This window comes from Arvicola amphibius, chromosome 5 (genome assembly GCF_903992535.2).
Source record: "Arvicola amphibius chromosome 5, mArvAmp1.2, whole genome shotgun sequence".
NCBI lineage: Eukaryota > Metazoa > Chordata > Mammalia > Rodentia > Cricetidae > Arvicola > Arvicola amphibius.
Window position 1 is genome coordinate 27,345,799 of NC_052051.1, and position 19,881 is coordinate 27,365,679.

General features: G+C 47.8%; 1 protein-coding gene and 1 pseudogene across 1 annotated transcript; both read right to left on the bottom strand.

Moving 5' to 3' along the window:
• Positions 1-1,458: 1,458 nt before the first annotated feature.
• On the bottom strand, positions 1,459-2,770 carry LOC119815163 (annotated as a pseudogene).
• A 10,314-nt stretch (positions 2,771-13,084) lies between these two features.
• On the bottom strand, positions 13,085-14,019 carry LOC119815164 (sperm motility kinase-like). Its single transcript, XM_038331348.2, is given in 2 exon segments — positions 13,085-13,264; positions 13,267-14,019. Coding segments are annotated over 2 exon segments (933 nt in total).
• Positions 14,020-19,881: the final 5,862 nt, after the last annotated feature.

Consider the following 19,881-nt stretch of genomic DNA (forward strand, 5'->3'; position numbering starts at 1 on the left):
AGGTACCCCTGGAGACAGGAAACTGGGCTGACCATCTCTGTGCATGGAAGGTCTTCTGAGGCTTGTTTTCCTGATGGTCACCAGCACTTCGTGGATCCCTGTTTACAGGATACCCGAGTTCCACGGAGCACTTCACTTTGTTGGCACAACTGTGGCATCACTGGCCATCATGAATCTACCTAGAGGGCACAGTCAGGATGGTCATGAGCTCAGACCTGCCTCCCAGAGCCCTTTCTCTGTCCTCAGCGTCCCAGGAGATCTGAGAAGGGCATGGCATGCCCTGTCCTCCCCAGTCTTCATCTGCAGACACAGGAATGCCCCAACAGCACTTGAAACAGACACAAGAAAGCGGCCTCTTAGGAGAAACATGCAGGACTTCCCTTTGACTGTGCTGGCTCTGGACTGTGCTGGGCCCTCAGTCTGATTCCTCCTGAAAGCCTGCCCCCATTGTTCCCTCTACCAACCCTTCTCCCACATCCTTGCCCAGCCTTGGGCCACTATCCTCTGCTGTCTGTCTACATCTAGGGCAAGCTTTTTAGGAAGGATACTGTGGGATTTGTGTGATAATATATTATCGACAAACCCCTAAAAAGGGTATGTTTATAATCTGCTTATTTAAAAGCATATGTAGTCCAGGAAACAGCTTAGCCAGTAAAGGCACATGACACCAAGCCTGGGGACCTTAATCCATTCCCCAGGACCCACATGGTATAGAGACAGAACTGACTCCTGCAAGTTAACTTCCATACATATACAGTTAAAGAAAAAGGCATCATTAATAAAGGGGGGGCCTAGATGCAGAAGTGCATTGTAGCCCCTCCACCTACCTGTTACCATGGCTACCTCCACAGCGCATATAGCCCACAGGCAGTATTTTATTGTTGCCTAGGTGCTCTCTCTTTTCAGTTGTCAGGCAACAACATAAACTTCTCAGTCCTTTAATAATCCTACTCTGTAGGTGCTTTCAAATCAGCCTTTTATTTTTTTATTTTTTATACATTTTTATTGATATTTATTGACCTTTACTTTTTCTTTGTTCCCTCCTTGTCCTCCCCTACCCCCTTCCACCCTCCCCCCAGGTGGGGTATTTCTGGAGAGGATGGGCTGAGGTCTTTTTCTTGTTCAGTAGGACCCTCACCCTGGTCCTCCTTGCTGGAGAATGGAGGTGGTCTATCCCGTGAGCTCATGTTGTTCTTTGGACCAGCTGCAGTCATACTGTGGGGCTGTCCCCTGAGCTCCTCCTGAGGTGAGATTTGTGGGAGAGATAGGCTCGTCTTTTCACTTGGCGTGTTGGTGTTCTCACACTGGACTTTCTCCGTAAAGGCGTGATGAGATAAAGCATCCCGTGAGGACACCTTGATCTCTGAATTGGTGGTGTCAGCTTTGGACACATCCAGGGATGACTGGTTGCAGTGAGTTCCCGGTGGTTTGTACACTGAAGACATTTGGGTACATATTCTATCTGAGGTGTTGCTGCTCTCTGTATCCCCCCCAGGAGCTGCTCATGAAGTGAGCCTCAAGGTCTTGGAGGCAGATTCTACAAATGGGGGCTGGCTTCTCGCCTGGGCAGTTCAGGGTGGGAGGCATAGTGTACCTCCTTCTATACTTTCTGCCATTCTCAGGGTTTTCACATAGAGGGGGCAAATTGAAGGTGGCAAGGGTAGGGACACTAGACCCCCTCTTTATGGGCACTTTTGGCATCGTGGGAGGCCCTGTAAGATTCAAGGATCCATCTGAATACCTCAGCTTAAGTTTTTTTATAAAGTTGTTCTCCCAGGGTGACTGTTGTCTATGTATCAAATAGGTAGCCATCACCTGATCAAACTTCTTCTCCTGTAAAGCTTCCTTTATCTCCCGTTGCTTATATCCCATTACACCCATGATGACCCTTACAGTGGGGTCTGGATGGCTGTCGGCGCTCTCCCTGAAGGAATTGTGAGAACCTTCACTGCTATGCTTTAGCCATGGAAAGCTCAACATCATCTATTCTTGGTTTTTGTACAGGGTTTACAGTTAATAACTTAGCAATCCTGTCCCAAAGCTCTGGTGACAGCTTGAATTGAAGAGAAATTTCCCTGCCATGATCTTCTGGTTTAGTCCGGTATAAGTATTTCCCTGGGAAGGCAGGCACCCTGTGGGCATATAATAGAGCACAACATCTAGACTCCAGATGTCAATTGCAAGGCCATTGTAGCCTTGACCTTCAAACAGTTCTGGGGCACAATAAGGGAGGGTCCCACAGAAAGCTGTCAGCCTCTGTCCCATGAGAAGTTTGGTGCCTAAACCAAAATCACTAAGTTTTATATTTTCTTTGTGGTCCACCAGAATATTTTGTGGTTTTAAATCCCTGTGGGTGATCCCTTTTTGGTGACAGTACTTGAGGGCGGATACCATCTGTTTAAATAGCCTCCGGGACTCCTCTTCTGGTAGGTAGCCGAATTCCATAATCCTGTGCATTAGCTCTCCACCCATGGCATGTTCCATAACCATGTAAATGTTTTTTGTGGTGTCTATTATGTGCAAAAGTTTAATAATGTTCGGGTGGTCAAGGTTTTTCATAATTTCAATTTCTGATTTGATGAATGTGTTCCTTATGCCTTTTGGAAGAATTTTTACTGCTACCCTTGTGTGGGTAAGTAGATGGCTAGCCAGTTTTACTTCCCTGAATCCTCACTCAGCCAAGTGTTCTTATGATTTCATAGTGTTCTTTTAAAACCTTTTCACCAAAGGGGTGGGACTTTAGGTCTTGAGTTCTTTGCCATCTCCTCATGTTTGTTGATGGTAGTATCAACACCAACTAGTGATGCAAGATAAAACTTAATTAAAAGTGGGTCTAGGAGAAACATTTATAGCTATAAATTCCTGCAGTACAAATTGTTTATTAACAATTTTAGTAAGAGGGTTGGAAGCCAGCATAGAAGGCACAGCAACAGATGGCGTCCATCCGTGGCTCCGTCTCAGAACTGTATAAGCTTATCCATTGGATCAGCAAGCTTATCCAGTTCAGAATTGTAGTGAAGGCCTTTTGATAGAGCCTCTTTCCAGGGTGGCACAGAATCAAACCCTACAATGGTAGTTTGCTTGTTTACAATAATGTGGTGTCTGGAAGCCCTGTCACCCTGTAGGTTGCCCCGGCAGCAGTTTCCATCCAAGCCACTGAGTCACCTCCAACCAGCTGAGTCAGCAACTATGGCAGCTCATGCATTAGAAGGGGCACCCCCATGCTGTGAATACCTGGCACGGGTATGGTATGGGTAGAAGCATCAGTAGAAACAGGTAGTGGTAGCATACAAATGAACATAAACCTTGTGTGGCTGTAGAAAGAAGGAAAGTATAGCCCGTGGGTCTATTAAGAACAGTAAGTTTAGTAGTCATTCATGAGACATGGCCTGTGTAAGTCTGTCCTGACAGATGAGCTATACTTAGAGGTGGCCCAACAGGAAAATGAAAACTGGCAAGTGCTGGTTTAGCCACAGTGAGGACAAGAGGTGTGGGAGGAAGAATATAATAGAGCTCACGAGGAATCAGAACTTGTGTTAGTTTTCCATGGGTCAGCTCACAGCCTAAGGAGACATCCTGAGAACCAGGAAGCAGATGTCCTTACCCAAGTACAGGCCGTCTGCTCTCAGGTGCCACTAGAGGCTGCTCATTGGGTTTGTGTAAAGTCTGGTCACAGAGGGAGTCAACATGGAATCAAAAATAGTTAAAGCTACTGGCGTTTCTATAAAATAGCATCATGATACTGTGCACCATCCTGTCACGTGAATCCTGTTCCCAGTTGTGGGCTCAGCGCATGTATGCTATGATGGGGCCCATGCATATGTAAGTTTGCCCAGGAAGTAAGTGGCAAATAGCCTCTCTAGGGCCTAAGCTTGCCAGTGAGGGATGCAAATCTACCCTCACATGCATGGATATCAGCACAGGTTTATTTCATGCATTTTTATGCAAGCAAGCAAGAGGTGGAGCCACCATCAGTGTCTCCCCAACTCAGCATGGCTTGCACACCCACAGAAAATTGACAGTGACAGGAATAGTTGTTTCTTAAAATCTGGTACGTGGGACTGGGATGAAGACAACCAGGTCATAATGATACCCCCACCAACTTTGCTTCTGCTGGGGTTGGGGTAACTGAATGAAAGAATGGGTTATTAAAACAGCAGCCAAGTGGTTTAAGTACAGGAAGTACCTTTCATGGGTCAAAAATGGCACTCCCAGGTGTTACAGAATTTTGAGTGAATTCTAGTGCTAGGAGTAGACTACCTCTTTGTGGGTTGTTGACCTGGGAGGTTCCTGTGGCACACAAATTACAAAGGGTTCTGGCACTGTTATTGAGTACATGCCAGAACTATTTGATAAGGCCCTGTTGTTGAAGACGCCATATGTTTTAGTTACAGGTCATAGAGAAAGAAAGCTGAGACTGACCTGGCAGTTCCCTCCTCACTGGCCAACCTTCATTCATAGTGTTGAAAGGTGCTTGGGGGAGAAGCGTCTATTCATTTATGGGCCCTGTATGCTACAATACCAGTATCTGCCTTCTGGCACAATTTGGATGACTATTATGGATACAACCACAGCTTTCTGATTAAATTTAGGACTTGCTTGACCAGAAAAAATTCATGTCTGGTACTATAAGCCAAAGCAGAACCCTGTGGCTGCAAAGTCAAAGCCCCAATAGGGAAGCAACTCTTATTGTTTGGTTAAGTGGACGATCATGATAAGTCTGTCTCCTAAACTGCCCTCTAAATACTTGTGCTTCCTTACCCCATAGACCACTGTTGCTGTCATCTGCAATCAATCACAGAAGGAAACTTCCTTTTTGGAAATGATGGTGTGTGACGGAGACTCATAACCACTGGTGAAGATCCTGAGAATGAGTGACTATTACTGTGTTGTAGGGACTGAATACTTAATCAAAGGCACACATGTGCATCACCCTCTCCAAGGCTCAGGGAACATTGCGGAAGAGGGGACGGGAAGATTGTAAGAGCCAGAGGAGGGGGTAGAATATTGTCTACCATTTGTTTGTTTTTCCCAGAATGGAAGTGTTACCTCTACGAGGGAGTGGGGAGGCTCACCAAACTCAAGAAATAAACAATTCACAAATCTGAGGAAGTCCCTGAAGCTAAAAGGATTCACAAGACCCCTCCCCAAGGTTACAAATATAAGACACAACTGCTGGGGGAGAGATCCTCCTACCTATGGAGCTGTTTGCAAACCCTGTAGAAAGCTCCAGTTTGTGGCTCTTGTGAGTTATCACCTATGAAGCATGTGCATTTCAGTGTTGTAGTTGCTTATGAGTCACTCATGCGCTTACAATTAGCCCCAGATTCTTGTAAATAAACCCAATAAACACATTGGTTTATCATGATGGACTTTGGTAGAATTGTTACTTTGGTCTGTCATTGGTTCCCTATCTGAGGTGAGTAGACATTTGCTTGTGATTCTCCAGGAAAAGTCACATAACACCACTTATGCCCTCACTGACCCTGTTTGTATATCTGGGCCACACCTCCTGAGGGTCCCACAACTCCTGAAAAGAGCAACTCCTGGTGGGAACCGAGTAGCCAAACACATGAGCTTGTCCTTGACGTTCCACATCCAGCCATAACAAGGACTTAAGATAATAATGAGGATAATGATTATACTTCATTGTGTTATATTCTAGTTAGGTAGTAGACATGTATGATGCTGTAGTGGACTTTTCAAACTGTTTCTTCTATTCTTTAGTAATTCTTTTGGTTTTTACAATTCTTATCATATCACTAAGCTGTGCAGTTTCCTTTTCTAAACTTTTATTGACTGATAGTTAAGAAAAAGTATGGTATCAGAGTGTTTTATTAACATTAATGGGGCTGAGATGGACAAAGCTTTACCATAGATTCAAAAGAAGAGCCTTTGTAACTTTCTTAATTTATTTGTGTGTGTGTGTGTGTGTGTGTGTGTGTGTGTGTGTGTATGCATGAGAATGTGCAAATGTATATGGGTGCCCAGGAAGGACAGATGAGAACGTTAGATTCCTTGGAACTAGAGTTATGGGCTATTGGGACACTAGACATAGGTGCTGTGGAATCAAACTCTGGTTCTCTGCAAGACCAGACAAGTGCTCTTAACTGCTGAGCCACCTCTCTAGCTTTCTCCATTATGTTTCTCACTAGAGATCCAGAGTTCCAGTGGGCTGCCACATTTTAAATGATGAAGAAAGAACTGAGTCCAGAATCCCACAGAGAACAAAAGTATCCTTCCCATGGATGTGGGTGATGGGCCCATGTTTTAGTTATGGTTTCTAGTGCTGCGATAAAACCCCATGACTAAAAAGCAAATGAGGTAGAAAAGGATTTGTTTGGCTCACACTTCTTTGTATATCACTATTACTGTTCTTCATTGAAGGAAGTCAGGAAAGAAACTCAACCAAGGGTAAGAATCTGGAGGCAAGACCTGATGAAGAGGCCATTTAGGGAGGCTGTTTACTTACATGCTCTCCATGGCTTGCTCAGCCTGATTTCTTATAGAACCTAGAACCACCAGGCCAGAGATAGCAGCACCCATAGCACCAACGACAATGGCTTGGGCCCTCCCCACTGAATTGCTAATTTAGAGAACGCCTTGTAGCCAGACCTTTTTGTTCGTCTTTTTGTCACTCCAAAGTAATTTGGTTTTGACATCTCTGACTATGGAGGCCCAGGTAGCCTTCAGATACATTGTTTACAGCTCAAGACCATCTGCCTAGGGGAGACACTGCCCAAAGTAAGCTGGTCCTTCCCACTGCATACACGAATCAAGACTGTGGCCCACAGATGTTCCCACGGGCCAGACTGATGGATGCAACTCTTTAATAGATGTTCCCTCTCCATTACTATGTAATGCCAGTCTGTGTCAACTGACAAAAACTAACCCACACACTGAGTATATGAGGAGATCACCACTCCCTGACTTCTGGGCAGGCCCATAGCCCAGGCAGTCACTACTAGGGTGCAACCAGGCCAAGACTAAAGACTCAGAAGGTTGTGTAGATGCTGACCTCCTCAAAGGTCATTACCTAGTCTGTTGACCCTGAGGTGTGTCTAATACTAAGGGGAATGCCCATAGGTTTCTGTAAAAGTCTATGCATACCCATGCCCTCTTGCTTCTACACAGTTCAAAACCAGTGCCCACTTCCTTGCTTCTTCCAGTTTAAACTCTGTACCCAGAGGAATGCCCACACTACTTCACAGTGTAGGGATGGTACCCAGGAAAACATTTAAACATTGCTATCAAGGCAAGACTGCTTGCCCAGGAGTTTAACCCTTTGTTGACTTCAAACAAGGCACAGAACAAATGTTTCAACTCAGTTCATACATAGTAACCAGGGACCCAACTATACTTAACTCCTATGCCAAATATCAAGTGGATGTTTGTACTGCATCTCCATATCAGGTCTGTAACACCCAAGGGGCCATCATGCACACAGGCCCAAGGGTAAGCCAAGTGGCCAGGGGCTGGTCATGTGCTGATTTTGACAAGGCCCGCCCGGATCTGAGAGCCACATCAGGCACTGGGGCAATCACAGTACCCAGGAGATTTTCTGCACACTGCTACCAGGACAAGCCTAGTATCTAGGAGGCCACTGAAAGCAGAGCACAGGACAGACCCAGCATCCCGGGGCTGAGTAAAGGACACACCCACAACTGCTTAGTATCCTAAAGGTTGAATGCATACTGGATCTCAGGGCAGGTCAAGGTCCTAGAGGTCTACTCACATACCGCCCTCCTGTGCAGACCCACTACACAGGGGGCAGAAGCCATACACTGTCTCCAGGACAGACTAATGACCACTTAGTAAGCTCAGTAGCCACGAGGCCACACAAACAGTGACCTCTAAGAGGGCAGTGTCCAGAGGACCCTACACATTTCATTACAAGGCTGGGCTGTTACTCAGGCAGCAATACTGTTCCCCAAGGTATGAGAACAGTGCCCAGGGTTGGAGCTGTAGGTTGATGCCAGGACAGGCCAGCACCCAGGTGGGCCACAGAAATGGCAGTTTCCAGGAAAGAATAGTCAGGAACCAATTGCATTGTACCACTATGTTGGGGAAAGTATTCAGGGCCTTTCCCCTGACTGACCTTAGGAAAGGCACAATGCCAGGGTCTGGACCTTGGGCTTGTACCCAAGACAGATCAGTGCTTACTGGGTACTATCACATTTATGGCTGTTTAGACTCAGTAACCACAGACCCCGCAAGAATGGTCTAGTATCCTTGGTGCCAACTACATGAAGACCTTAGGTCAGGCCTTGTGTCAAGGGGGCCACACCAATGATGGCACATGGCAGTGTAGTACAGGGAACCCTTTAGGGAAGGTTCAATCTCCAGGGGCCATTGTCATGTTAGGCATGAACAGAGGCCCTCTAAGATTTGATGGCAGAGGGATGGGACTCCCACTTCTGTCCGAGGCCCCTCCCATGATTCCAATTGAGAGGATTTTTTTTCTGTTCAAATGAAGTTTGAGATTATTATTGTATCATATATTCCTTACAGCAGGGGCCAATCTCTATCTGCCTGCCACTTTCAGTTTTTCTGCCTGGACCTTCTGTTAGGATGAACAATTATTTGTCCATCCATGGAATAAACACCATAGTATCCCTAGGTGAATACCCAAGACGCCCATGACAATTGTCCTCTTGGGAATGCACATCCCATTTCATGATCCCCAGACTGCGCCCACGTAACCAGAGTGCAGAGAGTGACCAGTGAATAAAAAAGTGCTCTCCTCTGCTTAGATCACTCTGGAGGATGTGTAAGACAGGGCCTCTGTCTCCTGTTCCAGAGGGAGACACATATACTGGGTGTGAGCCAGACACTGGAAGAAAGGGCCTTGGCATCCAAGTCTGGGCTCTTGTGAACATCTTCAAACCATCAACTCTTTTAGGTGGTAAAGGCAACAGGTGTGTAAAGCAAACAAGAAGCACAGAGAACATTCCAGTCACAGTGAATATTTGTCAAGGAGTCAACACCTGTGTGGTGTGGTAAGGGTTGGAATCCATGATGTGCCTGCCCAAGGCACCCACATGTCTAGGAAGAGGAATGGCATTAGGCCGAAAATGGGAGGATGAGAAAACCTGTCACCACAGCCCCCAGGATCCTGAGAGGGATGGCGAGATACTGGCCCGCCTGCTCTTCACAACAGCAGCCTGCTTCAGAGAAAGAAAGGGGAAAGATCCCGCATTTTTGTCAACATGGTCGAAACAGGAGGGTAACATGCTGAACAAAGGAAGCCACAAGAGGAGGAAAATACTGCATAGAGGAACCTAAAGCGAGATGCTAAAGTGACAAGAAGACATTGTTCTGGGACGGAAATGAGCCAGTTTGTAGCGGGAACAAGCCAGAGATCTACTGTACACAGTGACTGTGGTGGATTATTGTGGATCACAGTGGTTCTCGTCACCTGGGGTAATTGCATGAAGAGATGATGTATCATGGAATGGTGGCACTTGGTGGCCTTACTATACAATAAGATTTATTTTGAAAAGGAAATAATAATCTTAGTATTGCAATACAGGTATTTTGTCCCAGTCCCTGTGTGCGACACTCTTGGGCACACTTCTGCAGGCACCGTGTGGTGCCCAGCTCTCTGCACACATCCTGCCTGGCTGATCTTCATCCAGAAGTGCAATGCACAAAGTCAGGAGTCACGCGGCTTTCACTCTCTGGGTGCTTTGGCAATGGTTCAGTTCTGCAGGTATTGGCTGATGTCACCGCTGTCGTTGTGCAAACAGAGAGAGTCCCCAAAGTGACTGTCAGTGTTCTGTATGTCTGGCCCTCACAGCTGGCAGTCTTTCTGAGCCCTCTTACTGGGGAAGTGGTGTCTGTGCCTAGGTGACCACAGGGACAGTAAGGCTAGCTGACTCTCCATGCCCCATGCATACAGCAATAGAGGTGGAAGATGGAGGGGACTCGAAAGGCACCTTCCCCTCCCTTGGCTCCTGCCAAGACAGAGCGGAATTGCTCTCAGCGAGGAAGTTCTTCAAGCTGCCTCAGACACAAGGGGTCAGGGTGAGGTGCTGGGTGCTCCCGAGATCAGAACACATTGTTCTTGTTCTCCTCAGCCCATCCATTTGTGAGTCTGGCTCTGGCTTTACTTCTCTGTCAGTCAGCAGGAGCTTCGTCCATCAAGGAGACAGGAATAAGGAGGAGTTTGGTAAGAATCACAGAGTTCAGTTGTGGCCGTCACTCCCTGATGGCCTGAGCCAGGGAACATCACCTGTGAGCCTCTCTTCCATTCAGGGTGTCTTGCTCCGGAAGCAGGCCCTTTCCCAGGTCCCTGCAGATGAGGCTTGCTCCATGTTGAGTGATGTTCCTAGTGGTTGTCTGCAGTTTCCACAGCATGGGGCTTTGGATGTTCACACATTGGCACCCGAAGCACCTGGCCTTTCCCAGCCTGCAATGGAGATAACAGTGTAGCAGCAGCAGCAGCAACAACAGCAGCAGCAGCAGAGGCAGAGATGGCAAGGACCTGTGCATGCCAGGTGCCCACTGTGTTGTAAAATGGATGAGAATGACCCAAACACTTTGCACTAGAGAGTGGGGTCAGGAGGTGGAGGAATCCAGTTCCTCCTTAACCACATTTGAGGGTCTCCGGGTCTTTCTACTTGGTGGGAATATGGCAAGACACTATGGGCCTCCCAGAGGAGAGCCCACACTGTCAGAGCAGGGGATCTCATGGGTTTTCCCATCAACATTCCCCTGCCCCCTGCAATATTTGTTACCGGCTCCTTCCCTTCTCTGGACTCAGGTGGCGAACACTTCAGACCTCACCTTGGGTCTTCTCAAAGGACAGTCAGTAGGTCAGCCTCTCCTTGCACGTGGCTGGATGCCTGGGGCAAAGTGGGGAACAAAGAGCATACTGGCTTCACGTGGCTCCCATGAAGCCCACAGGCAGGATGATTAATGCTTCAGGTGGGGGTGGAGACAAGAGCAAGCTGATTTGAAGGGACATCTAGGTGTTTACAGAAGGGGAAGTCACATGCAATATGAAATTACCTTGTTTGAAATGCAAGTTCTCTCCATTTCAAGCAAACTTCTCTAGCATCAGCTGTGCACAAGGCAGGTTAGCAGGAGTGTGTGTGTGTGTGTGTGTGTGTGTGTGTGTGTGTGTGTGTTTCTGACCAGTTATAAAGAGTAGAGATCAGATGACTCGTTTCAGAGCATCATGCACAATCAGAGATTAGAGCTGGGATGCTGTTAAAGCCTGCACCCGAGCCATGGGGCTGAGCTGTTCCTGCCACTCTGTCTATACTTCTGAACTCCAGATGGACTCTCACTGTTGCTTTTCTGTCTTCTATTGCTTGCTCTGACCTGATCAACAGCTTATCTCCTAGACACACCCACCAGGTCAGGACCCCTGGGTCCTCTGCTTCCAGAGCCACTGTCACTTCAGCTCACAGGTACACCTACACCTGGAGACAGGTAGCTTGGGTGACATTCCCACTGTGCATGGAAGGTTCTCTGAAGTCTGGTGTTTCTTCTCAGTTTCCACAAGAATTGCCAGTACTCCATGGATCTCCTTTCTCAGGGTTTCTGAGTCCTGCGCAGAGCAATGCACTGGCCCCATCACTATTCTGGGATCGTTGCCCAGCATGGAGCTCCCTACAGGAGATAGGCAGGACCATTAGTACAGATGATCTTCCTAGAATCTTACCTCAGTCCTGACAGAAAAACAATGCTTTGCCCCTAGTTTCAGCCTGTGCTATGGACACAGCTTCCCACTGACACAGCCATTTGAACTTCTTACCTGGCTCTCTCCTGCGCCTGCAAGCATCCTCAGCATGCTGCTCTCCACTCCCGGGTATCAGCTTCCAGGGAGCACAGTGCCTCCAACAGCACTTGAAACAGACACAAGAAAGGGGTCACTTAGGGCAAACATGCAGGACTTCATTTAGCTGTGCTGGCTTTGGGGGCTGGGCCCTCCCTCTGATTCCTCCTGACAGCCTGCCCCATTGCTCTCTTCATCAACCCTCCACCCACATCCTTGCCAGCCTCCAGCCACTGTCCTCTGCTGTCTGTCTACATCCAGGTCAGGTTCTGGAGGACTTCTAATAGGAGGGAGGGCAGGATAGAATTTTCTCTCTGGGGTGATAGACACAGTGTCACCAACCCACTAAACATGTATGTGAAGACTATATTAAGGGAACAGGAATGAACTGGAGAAGTGTGCCATTTCGATCTCACCTACTTTTAGCCTGTATCTCTGTCTCCGTGACCATCCTCCTTTGCTGCCATGATTTTCATCTTGCCAAGGTGTTTTCTCTTTCTCATTTTGGGGCAGCAACACAGGCTGCATAAGGCTTGGGAAATCCTCTGCTTCAGCCCCCGGCTACCCTGCTGTCTCTGTGGGACTCTCCGTACACCCTGGCATTGGCCTCTAAGGTGCTCCTGAGGTTCTGTTTCCATGGAGTATGGGCTGCTGTCTTGTAAGGATTTGCTGTCTGTGCTGTCTCCCTGGACTTGCTCACTGGATGTGTACTCCTGGAAGGAGATGTTTGTATCCGTGTCTGTCATCTTGGTCTCAATGGTCGCATCTCGGGTGTTTTCGTAGCTTGAGACTTCTGAGGATACAAACACTGAGGATGTTGTTGTTGATGAAGATGTGGACTCCGTGGTCCACTGAATCTCTCTGAATGTTGCCATTTTAAGGTGAGGCATAGGTTCATGCTGGGGGGAGTGTTTTTCTGGGAGAGCCCTCTTGGGGGAGGAAAGGGTAGGAGGCTCACTATGTGCCTGGCATCCCTTCTTCTTGTCTCCAGACAGCCCAGGGAGAATGGGCAAAGTGAAGGTGGGAAGGGTAGGGACACTGGACGCCCTCCTTAGAGGCAGAGGGAAGTTGGGAGATTTTTCTGGTGCCATTGTACCATCCTGCTCTCCATTTTGGTCACTTTTGTGCTGCCTCTGCTTCTTTTGAAGAATTAAATAGGTTGCCATGACACGAGTATATTCTTTTTGGTTCAAGGCATCTTTGATCTCTTGAATTTTGTACCCCATTGAAAACATTTGTAAAGCAATGTCCGGGTCTGGTTCTCTTGGGATTTCTGCCAAGGAAATCAATGAGTCTTTCTCATGGCGCAGCCACGGATGTGCCATGACTTCCACGATGAGGGGCCTCTGTGTGGGGTCCACTGTCATTAATTGGTTTAGTAGGTCTTGAAGCTCTGGGGAGAGGTGATGTGGGATCCAACAGTTTCGGGATAGAATCTGTGCCTTTATCTTGGAGAGCTCCGTGTCTCGGAATGGGAGGTATCCAGTCACTAGAAGGTAGAGGACCACTCCAAGGCTCCAGATGTCAGTGGGAAGCCCTTCATATTCTGTGAGACCAAACACCTCGGGGGCACAATATTCAGTTGTGCCCCAGAAGCCCTTGACCTTTTCCCCAGAGGCGAATCTTTTTCCCAGACCAAAGTCACTGAGTTTGATGTGCCCCTCCCAATCCAGTAGGATGTTCTCAGACTTGATGTCTCTGTGGGCAATATTGTGACTGTGGATATATTTGATGGCCAAAGTCAGCTCCCTAAACAGAGTCCGTGCCTCGTCCTCCTCCAGATGTCCGCGTGCAGTGACGCGTTTCAGCAGGGATCCCCTGGCGGCATATTCCATCACCAGGTAGGTTTTCTGCTTGGTCTCGATGACCTGCAGCAGCTGGATGATGTGAGGATGCTGTAAGGCTTTCAGGAGCTCAATCTCACAGCTGATCAAGGGTTCGGTACTTGTGCCCTTTTTCAATATTTTGATGGCGACCAGGGTCTGGGTCACAAGGTGGAGAGCCACTTTGACTTTTCCCAAGGATCCTTCACCGAGGGTGCCCATGACATAATAATCCTTGGCCAGGGTGTGCCCTTCAAAGGAACTGGTGGTGAACTTTCTTGTCATCGTCATTGTGCCTCGCTTCTCTTGGTGGAAGTGACTAGTAGCAACAGCAAGGAAAGGTGGCAGAGAAGAGAAATCAAATCCCTTCTCGTAACTCTTATCATCACTGTAAATTCTAAGATTAGCCATCAAAGACACCCCAAGAAACAGTAAGGATATGCTTCCTGGGAACAGGAAAACAAGAAAACAAGGACAAACACAGTGGATGGGAAGAATGAAGGATCAGGGCAGATAGGAAAGGAAATGGGAAGACAAGAGAGTCAGGAAAATGAGGATCCCCATTTCAAAGGGCAAAACATTGAAACTCTTGGCTAAGGAACCCACCAGGAGGGGAAGGCACTGAGTTAAAGGCCACAGTTGAGTGTCAAGATAGGTTTATCCAGGAATGCATGGGATGCGACATGCCCCAGCTGAAAGACTGACAGTATATAAACAATATTAGGGGCCAGACTCGCACATGAAGAAGAATGGAAATGGATGGAAATAGAAAACACTATTCTGAGTGAGAACCTCCACCTGGCGATAGATGAAGAAAATGGCTGAGCCCCACATTGGAGCACCGGACTGAGCTCCCAAGGTCCTGATGAGGAGCAGAAGGAGAGAGAACATGAGAAAGAAAGTCAGGACCGTGAGGGGTGCGTTCACCCATGGAGACGGTGGGACAGAACTAACAGGAGATCACCAACTCCAGTTGGATTGGGACTGATGGAACATGCGCCCAAACCCGTCTCTCTGAATGTGGCTGACGGTGGAGGCTGACAGAAAAGCCAAGGACAAAGGCGCTGATCTTTGACTCTTCTGCATGGACAGGCTCTGTGGGAGCCTTCTCAGCTTGGTTGATCACCTCCCTGGACCTGGGGGGGAGTTGGGAGGACCTTGGTCTTAACATAGAGTAGGGAACCCCGATGGCTCCTTGCCCTGAAAAGGGAGGGAGGAGGGTATGGGGGGAGGGGAGGGGAGGGAAGGGGGAGGAAGAGGGGAGGAGATGGAAATTTTTAAATATAAAAAAATAAACCAAAAAAGAAAAAACCCAAAAAAATAAAAAAATAAAAGTGGAGGTAATTTGAGGCTACTGTATTACATGTAATAACCTAGCCCAACAAAGACAAATATCCCAAGTTATTCTCGTTATATTATGCAGGATCTGGGCAGTTTGGGGCTGGACTGAAAGGAAAGGGAACTGGTAGGGACCTCGAGGATAAAAGTTGGAATGGGTAGGGAGTAGCAGAAAAGAGCAGGCTCACACAGTCAAAGTGCATGTGTGCACAATGTCAGTGAAGTGAAGCACAATTAATGCACACTAAGGTCAAGTTGGAAAGAAAAAGCGAGTTACAGTTTTAGCGTGACCAAGGGAAATAGGAAGTTAGGTAAAGAGAAACGGATGTTTGCCAAGTGGTGGTGGCACAGGTCACTCAGCACTCAGGACAGAGGCAGGCCAGTCTCCAAGTTGGAGGCTAGCCTGGTCTACAGAGCAAGTTCCAGGATGGCCAGGGCTACAGAGAGAAACCCAGTCTCTAAAAACCAAAAAAAGTCAAGAAAACAAAGAAACAGCAAACAAAAATGAATGCATATGACGGTTAAGTCATGAAGAAAAGTAAAATAAACAAGTCAAAGGCTGAAATCAAAGCACCCAAATGAAAAAGGTCACATACACAAAAGCCCCAAACTTCTGAGCTTGTGCAAGCAAAACAGCAGGAAAGAATGCACTCTTTAAGTGTAGTAGATAGGTCAGTCCAGCCAACCACCAACCTCCAAGTCCTACGGTCACCACCAAACAGCTCTCTGCACAGAAGGACACAAACCAGTCCTAGGTGTTACAGGGACAGCTGTCTGTCATTGCTCACAATGGCTCTTGTGAGGTCAGAGCATTAGTGAACCAATCCCAGCTGGCACAGCCCTCAATGGCTCTTCTCACATTTTGGTCCCATGGGGCTAGCTCTACCTGCCACTTTTCATTTCACTGAGACTCATTCCCTGACAAGAAACACCTTAAGGGAGGAAGGGCTTTATTTAGGCTCATGCTGTGAGGGGGCTCGGGGAGGGCTGGGGTTCCTCTTCTTGCACTTTTAGTCTCATAAATAAAAGAATTCAGTAAGGGAAGAAGCTCCTACACAACTTTGAGTGTGAGGGACAGTGGAAGGGGGTGGGGGAAAGCCCTCCCTGCTGCATTGGAGGCCAGCAAGTCAGCCAAGTGGAGGAACTGGGTGTAGAGAGGCTTCAGAGCATGTGGGAGAGGATCCAGGGTGTACAGGAATACATCTCAGAGCTGTGACTGGTACTTTAAAGAAATAGAATCAGAAGGGAAAATTACTCGTCTCTGAGATAGGACCAAAAAGCTGAGCAGGCTCTGTGGTACTACGTGAGGGAAGCTGCAAGCATCAGTCAGTTTTGAGGAAGGCCTTTTGGAAGCATGACTACCAGCAGGGGCACAATTATTCCTCCCATCTTCCTAGCATGGCTTCAGTTGAGCCAGCTCTCATGGGTGAAGATCTCTTGGCCAAGGCCAGATTTCCTACAGGCCCAGGCTGCATCCCTCCCCCCCTTCTTTTTAAGAATGGGAGAATAGGATGTAACATTTTGAGGACTTAACAATGACAGGACTAAGTGGGGCCAGAGAGAGAACTGACTTGGTCCACACCAAAGCGCAGATACCTACACTTTCATATAGTGTGCAGCTGAGTCTTATCCTTTTCACGTTTCCAGGAAAATAGGAGGTGGCATCCACAGGTGACAATGGGGAGCGGCTTTGGGCCACAGTGGCCTCTAAGGCTTTCATCTCTGTGACAAGGCAACTGATAAGGTGGGGAAAGTGATGGTGACCATAGCCGAGGTCCAGGAGGGGGCTGGTTAGTCAGCTTTGGAGTCACCCCCTCCTGCAAGGGGGTCCTGTTCTTACAGCTGTACCACATCTCCCAAGCTTCCCAAACAGCACCTACTACAGATTGTTCAAACACATGAGCTGGTAGGGACGTTCTGCAACATCCAAGCCATGACAGAGATGCTCTCCACTCCACAATAACTGTTACAACAAGGATAATGATTGTGCTTCACTATGTGTGCCACTGGTATTTAATAGTTACTGAATGTGCAAAATGCCGTAATGACCTTTTCAAACTGTCCCTAACGCTATGTTGTCACTTTTCAGGCATTCAACCCGCATCCTATCTAAACTCATGTAGGTAGCTTCTTCAAACAAACAACTCAGATTGATGAGTGTAGTTCCTAGCTGGTTTTCAACTTGCTCTGTAGAGCAGGCTGGGCTGGCCTCGATTCACCTGCGTCTGCCTACAACTCTTACACTGCTGCTTCTGCTTTCTCCCAAGAGAGGCCAAGGTAAGACCTGAGGCAGGACCTGAAGCACAGACCACAGACTAATGCTTGCTTGCTTGCTACTCTTGGATTACTCAGCTGCTTTGTTATACAACCCAAGACCTTCTCATCTACCTAGGGGTGACACTGCCCACAGCTGGCTGGGCCTTCTTACATCATAAATTAGTCAGGAAAATGCCCCACAGATGTGCCCACAGGCCAATCTGGTGAAGGCAACTCTTTGGTAGATGTTCTCTCTAGGTTTCCAGGTTACCAGTTTGTGTCAGATTGACAAAAACTAACTGGCACACAAAGTATATGAGGAGACCACCACTCCCTGACTTCTGGACAGGCACATAGCTCAGGCAGCCATGACTAGGGTGCAGCCAGGGCAAGACCAAGACTCAGAAGGTTCCTTGGATGCTGACCTTCTGGAAAGCCAGGAGCCAGGGTTGACCCAGAGGCATGTTTAGTACTAAGGGAATGCCCACAGGGTTCTGTGAGGGCAGATGTGTATCCATATTCCTATCCAGTTCAGACCCAGTACCCAGAGAAATGCCCACATTGCTTCAAAAGGTAGGGACAATGCCCAGGAAAATGCCTTCCACATTGCTCACAAGGCAGGACTGCTGCCCAGGAGAGTGAGCCATTGTGGACCTCAGACTAGGCACAGACCAAGGGTTTCAGTCCAGTTCATGCCCAGCAACCAGGGACCTCTAGGTCAAATATCAAGTGGAGAGATTTATTTTATTTTATTTTATTACTTTAAAAAATACCAATCCAAATTCCCACTTCCTCCCCTCCTCCCACTCCCCTCCCACTCCCTCCATATACTCTCCCCTTCACCCCCTCCAATCTTAAGAGAGGGCAAGGTACCCTGCCCTGTGGAAAGTCCAAGGCCCTCCCTGCTACATCTAGGTTGAGCAAGGTAGACATCCAGAGAGAACAGGATATCAAAAAGCCAGTTCATGCAGTAGGGACAAATCCCAGTGCCATTGTCATTGACCCCCTCAGTCTGTCCCAACTGTCAACCACATTCAGAGGGACTAGTTTGATACCATGCTCGTTCACTCCCAGTCCAGTTGGAGTTGGCGAGTTCCCATTAGCTCAGACAAACCATCTCAATAGGTGAACCCCTCATGGTCTTGACCTCTTTGCTCATATTCTCCTTCCTTCCACTCTTCAACTGGACCTTGGGAGCTCAGTCCAGTGCTCTGATGTGGGACTCTGCCTCTGTTTCCATCTGTTGTTGGACAAAGGTTCTATGGTGATATTTAACATAATCATCAGTCTGACTACAGGGCAAGGCCAGTTTAGACACCCTCTCCTCTATTGCTTAGGGTCTTAGCTGGGGTCATCCTCGTGGATTCCAGGGAATTTTTCTAGAGACAGGTTTCTTGCTAGCCCCAGAATGGCTCCCTCGATCAAGATATCTCTTTCCTTGCTCTCATATCTGCCTTTCCTCCATTTCTACTATCCCATTCTCTCACGTTCTCCCTAACCCTCATCTTCTCCCCTTCTCTTCCCCTTCTCCCTTTTCTTCTACCCTCCGCCCCCATGCTCCCAAATTTTGTCAGGCGATCTTGTCTGCTAAGTGGAGAGATTTATACTGTGGCCCCATATGAGGTCTCCAATACCCAAGAAGCCACTTTTCACACAGGCCCAAGGGCAAGCCCAGGTGGTCAGGGGCTGATCACCAGTGGAGAGTATCAATAGCATGCTGGCCTCAGGGCAGTCTCTGGAGTCAGGAGTTTTTCTAAACATTGATTGACTGACCGATCAAAAATCCAACTCAGCCAGGGATGGGAATCATGGATCTTGGATCAGCATCTCAGATCTTGGGAGAAGATGATGGAGGTCTGTGTGTTTGAAGCAAGCCTGGGCTGCTTCCTGAGAACCTGATAAAAACAACAACAATAAAGAAAGAAATGGAAAGCTCATCTTGAAGGGGGGGTTTGCCTGTCTAAAGCCTGATGGGAGAAGAGACCCCCAGGCTTGTTTTAGGCACCCCAAATGCTTCTTCATTTTATCCTTTTTGGATAAGCAATAAAACTTATTTTCCCCTATTAATCCGTATGTTTCCAATCTATTTTATAGAATACAGTTGTCAAAACCTTACTATTAGGTAAAACTTTTGCAGTATTTGGGGAAGCCACGAGCTCCCGCCCATCCTAAAGCTTGAGATAGCAGGTGAAACCTACATCAGAGTCTGTCCACATTTCCTGGCACGGTCACTGGCATTTGGCTCCAAATACAGTTTCTCACTCTGTGGAGAAAGACCTGTTTCACTTCAGCAACATTGGCCACTAGGTGTCAGGGCTGGCCTGAAAATGGCCGTATTACAGCTTTTAAATGAAGCTTACAGCAGGCAGAGAAGCAGAAGGCAGAGAAGCGGAGGCATAGGGTGAGTGAACACCCTATGCTCTGTCTGTTCGTCAAAGAATAAAAGCCACAAGGTGTGTGTCGTGTGACACTGCTCATGGGGAGACCTGAGCAAAGGCTGACTCCCTGCAGAGAGGGAACAGGCAGCAGATCATAGTAACCACCAAAGTCCAACATGGTGAACCGATGACTTCAATTGGGAGGACAGGAAGGGCAGAGGCCTCCCACGGAGCAGAAGGGCAAAGGCTCACTTGATCTTGCTTTGCTGTAGGAACAGAGACGGGGAATGTGGGAACCAGC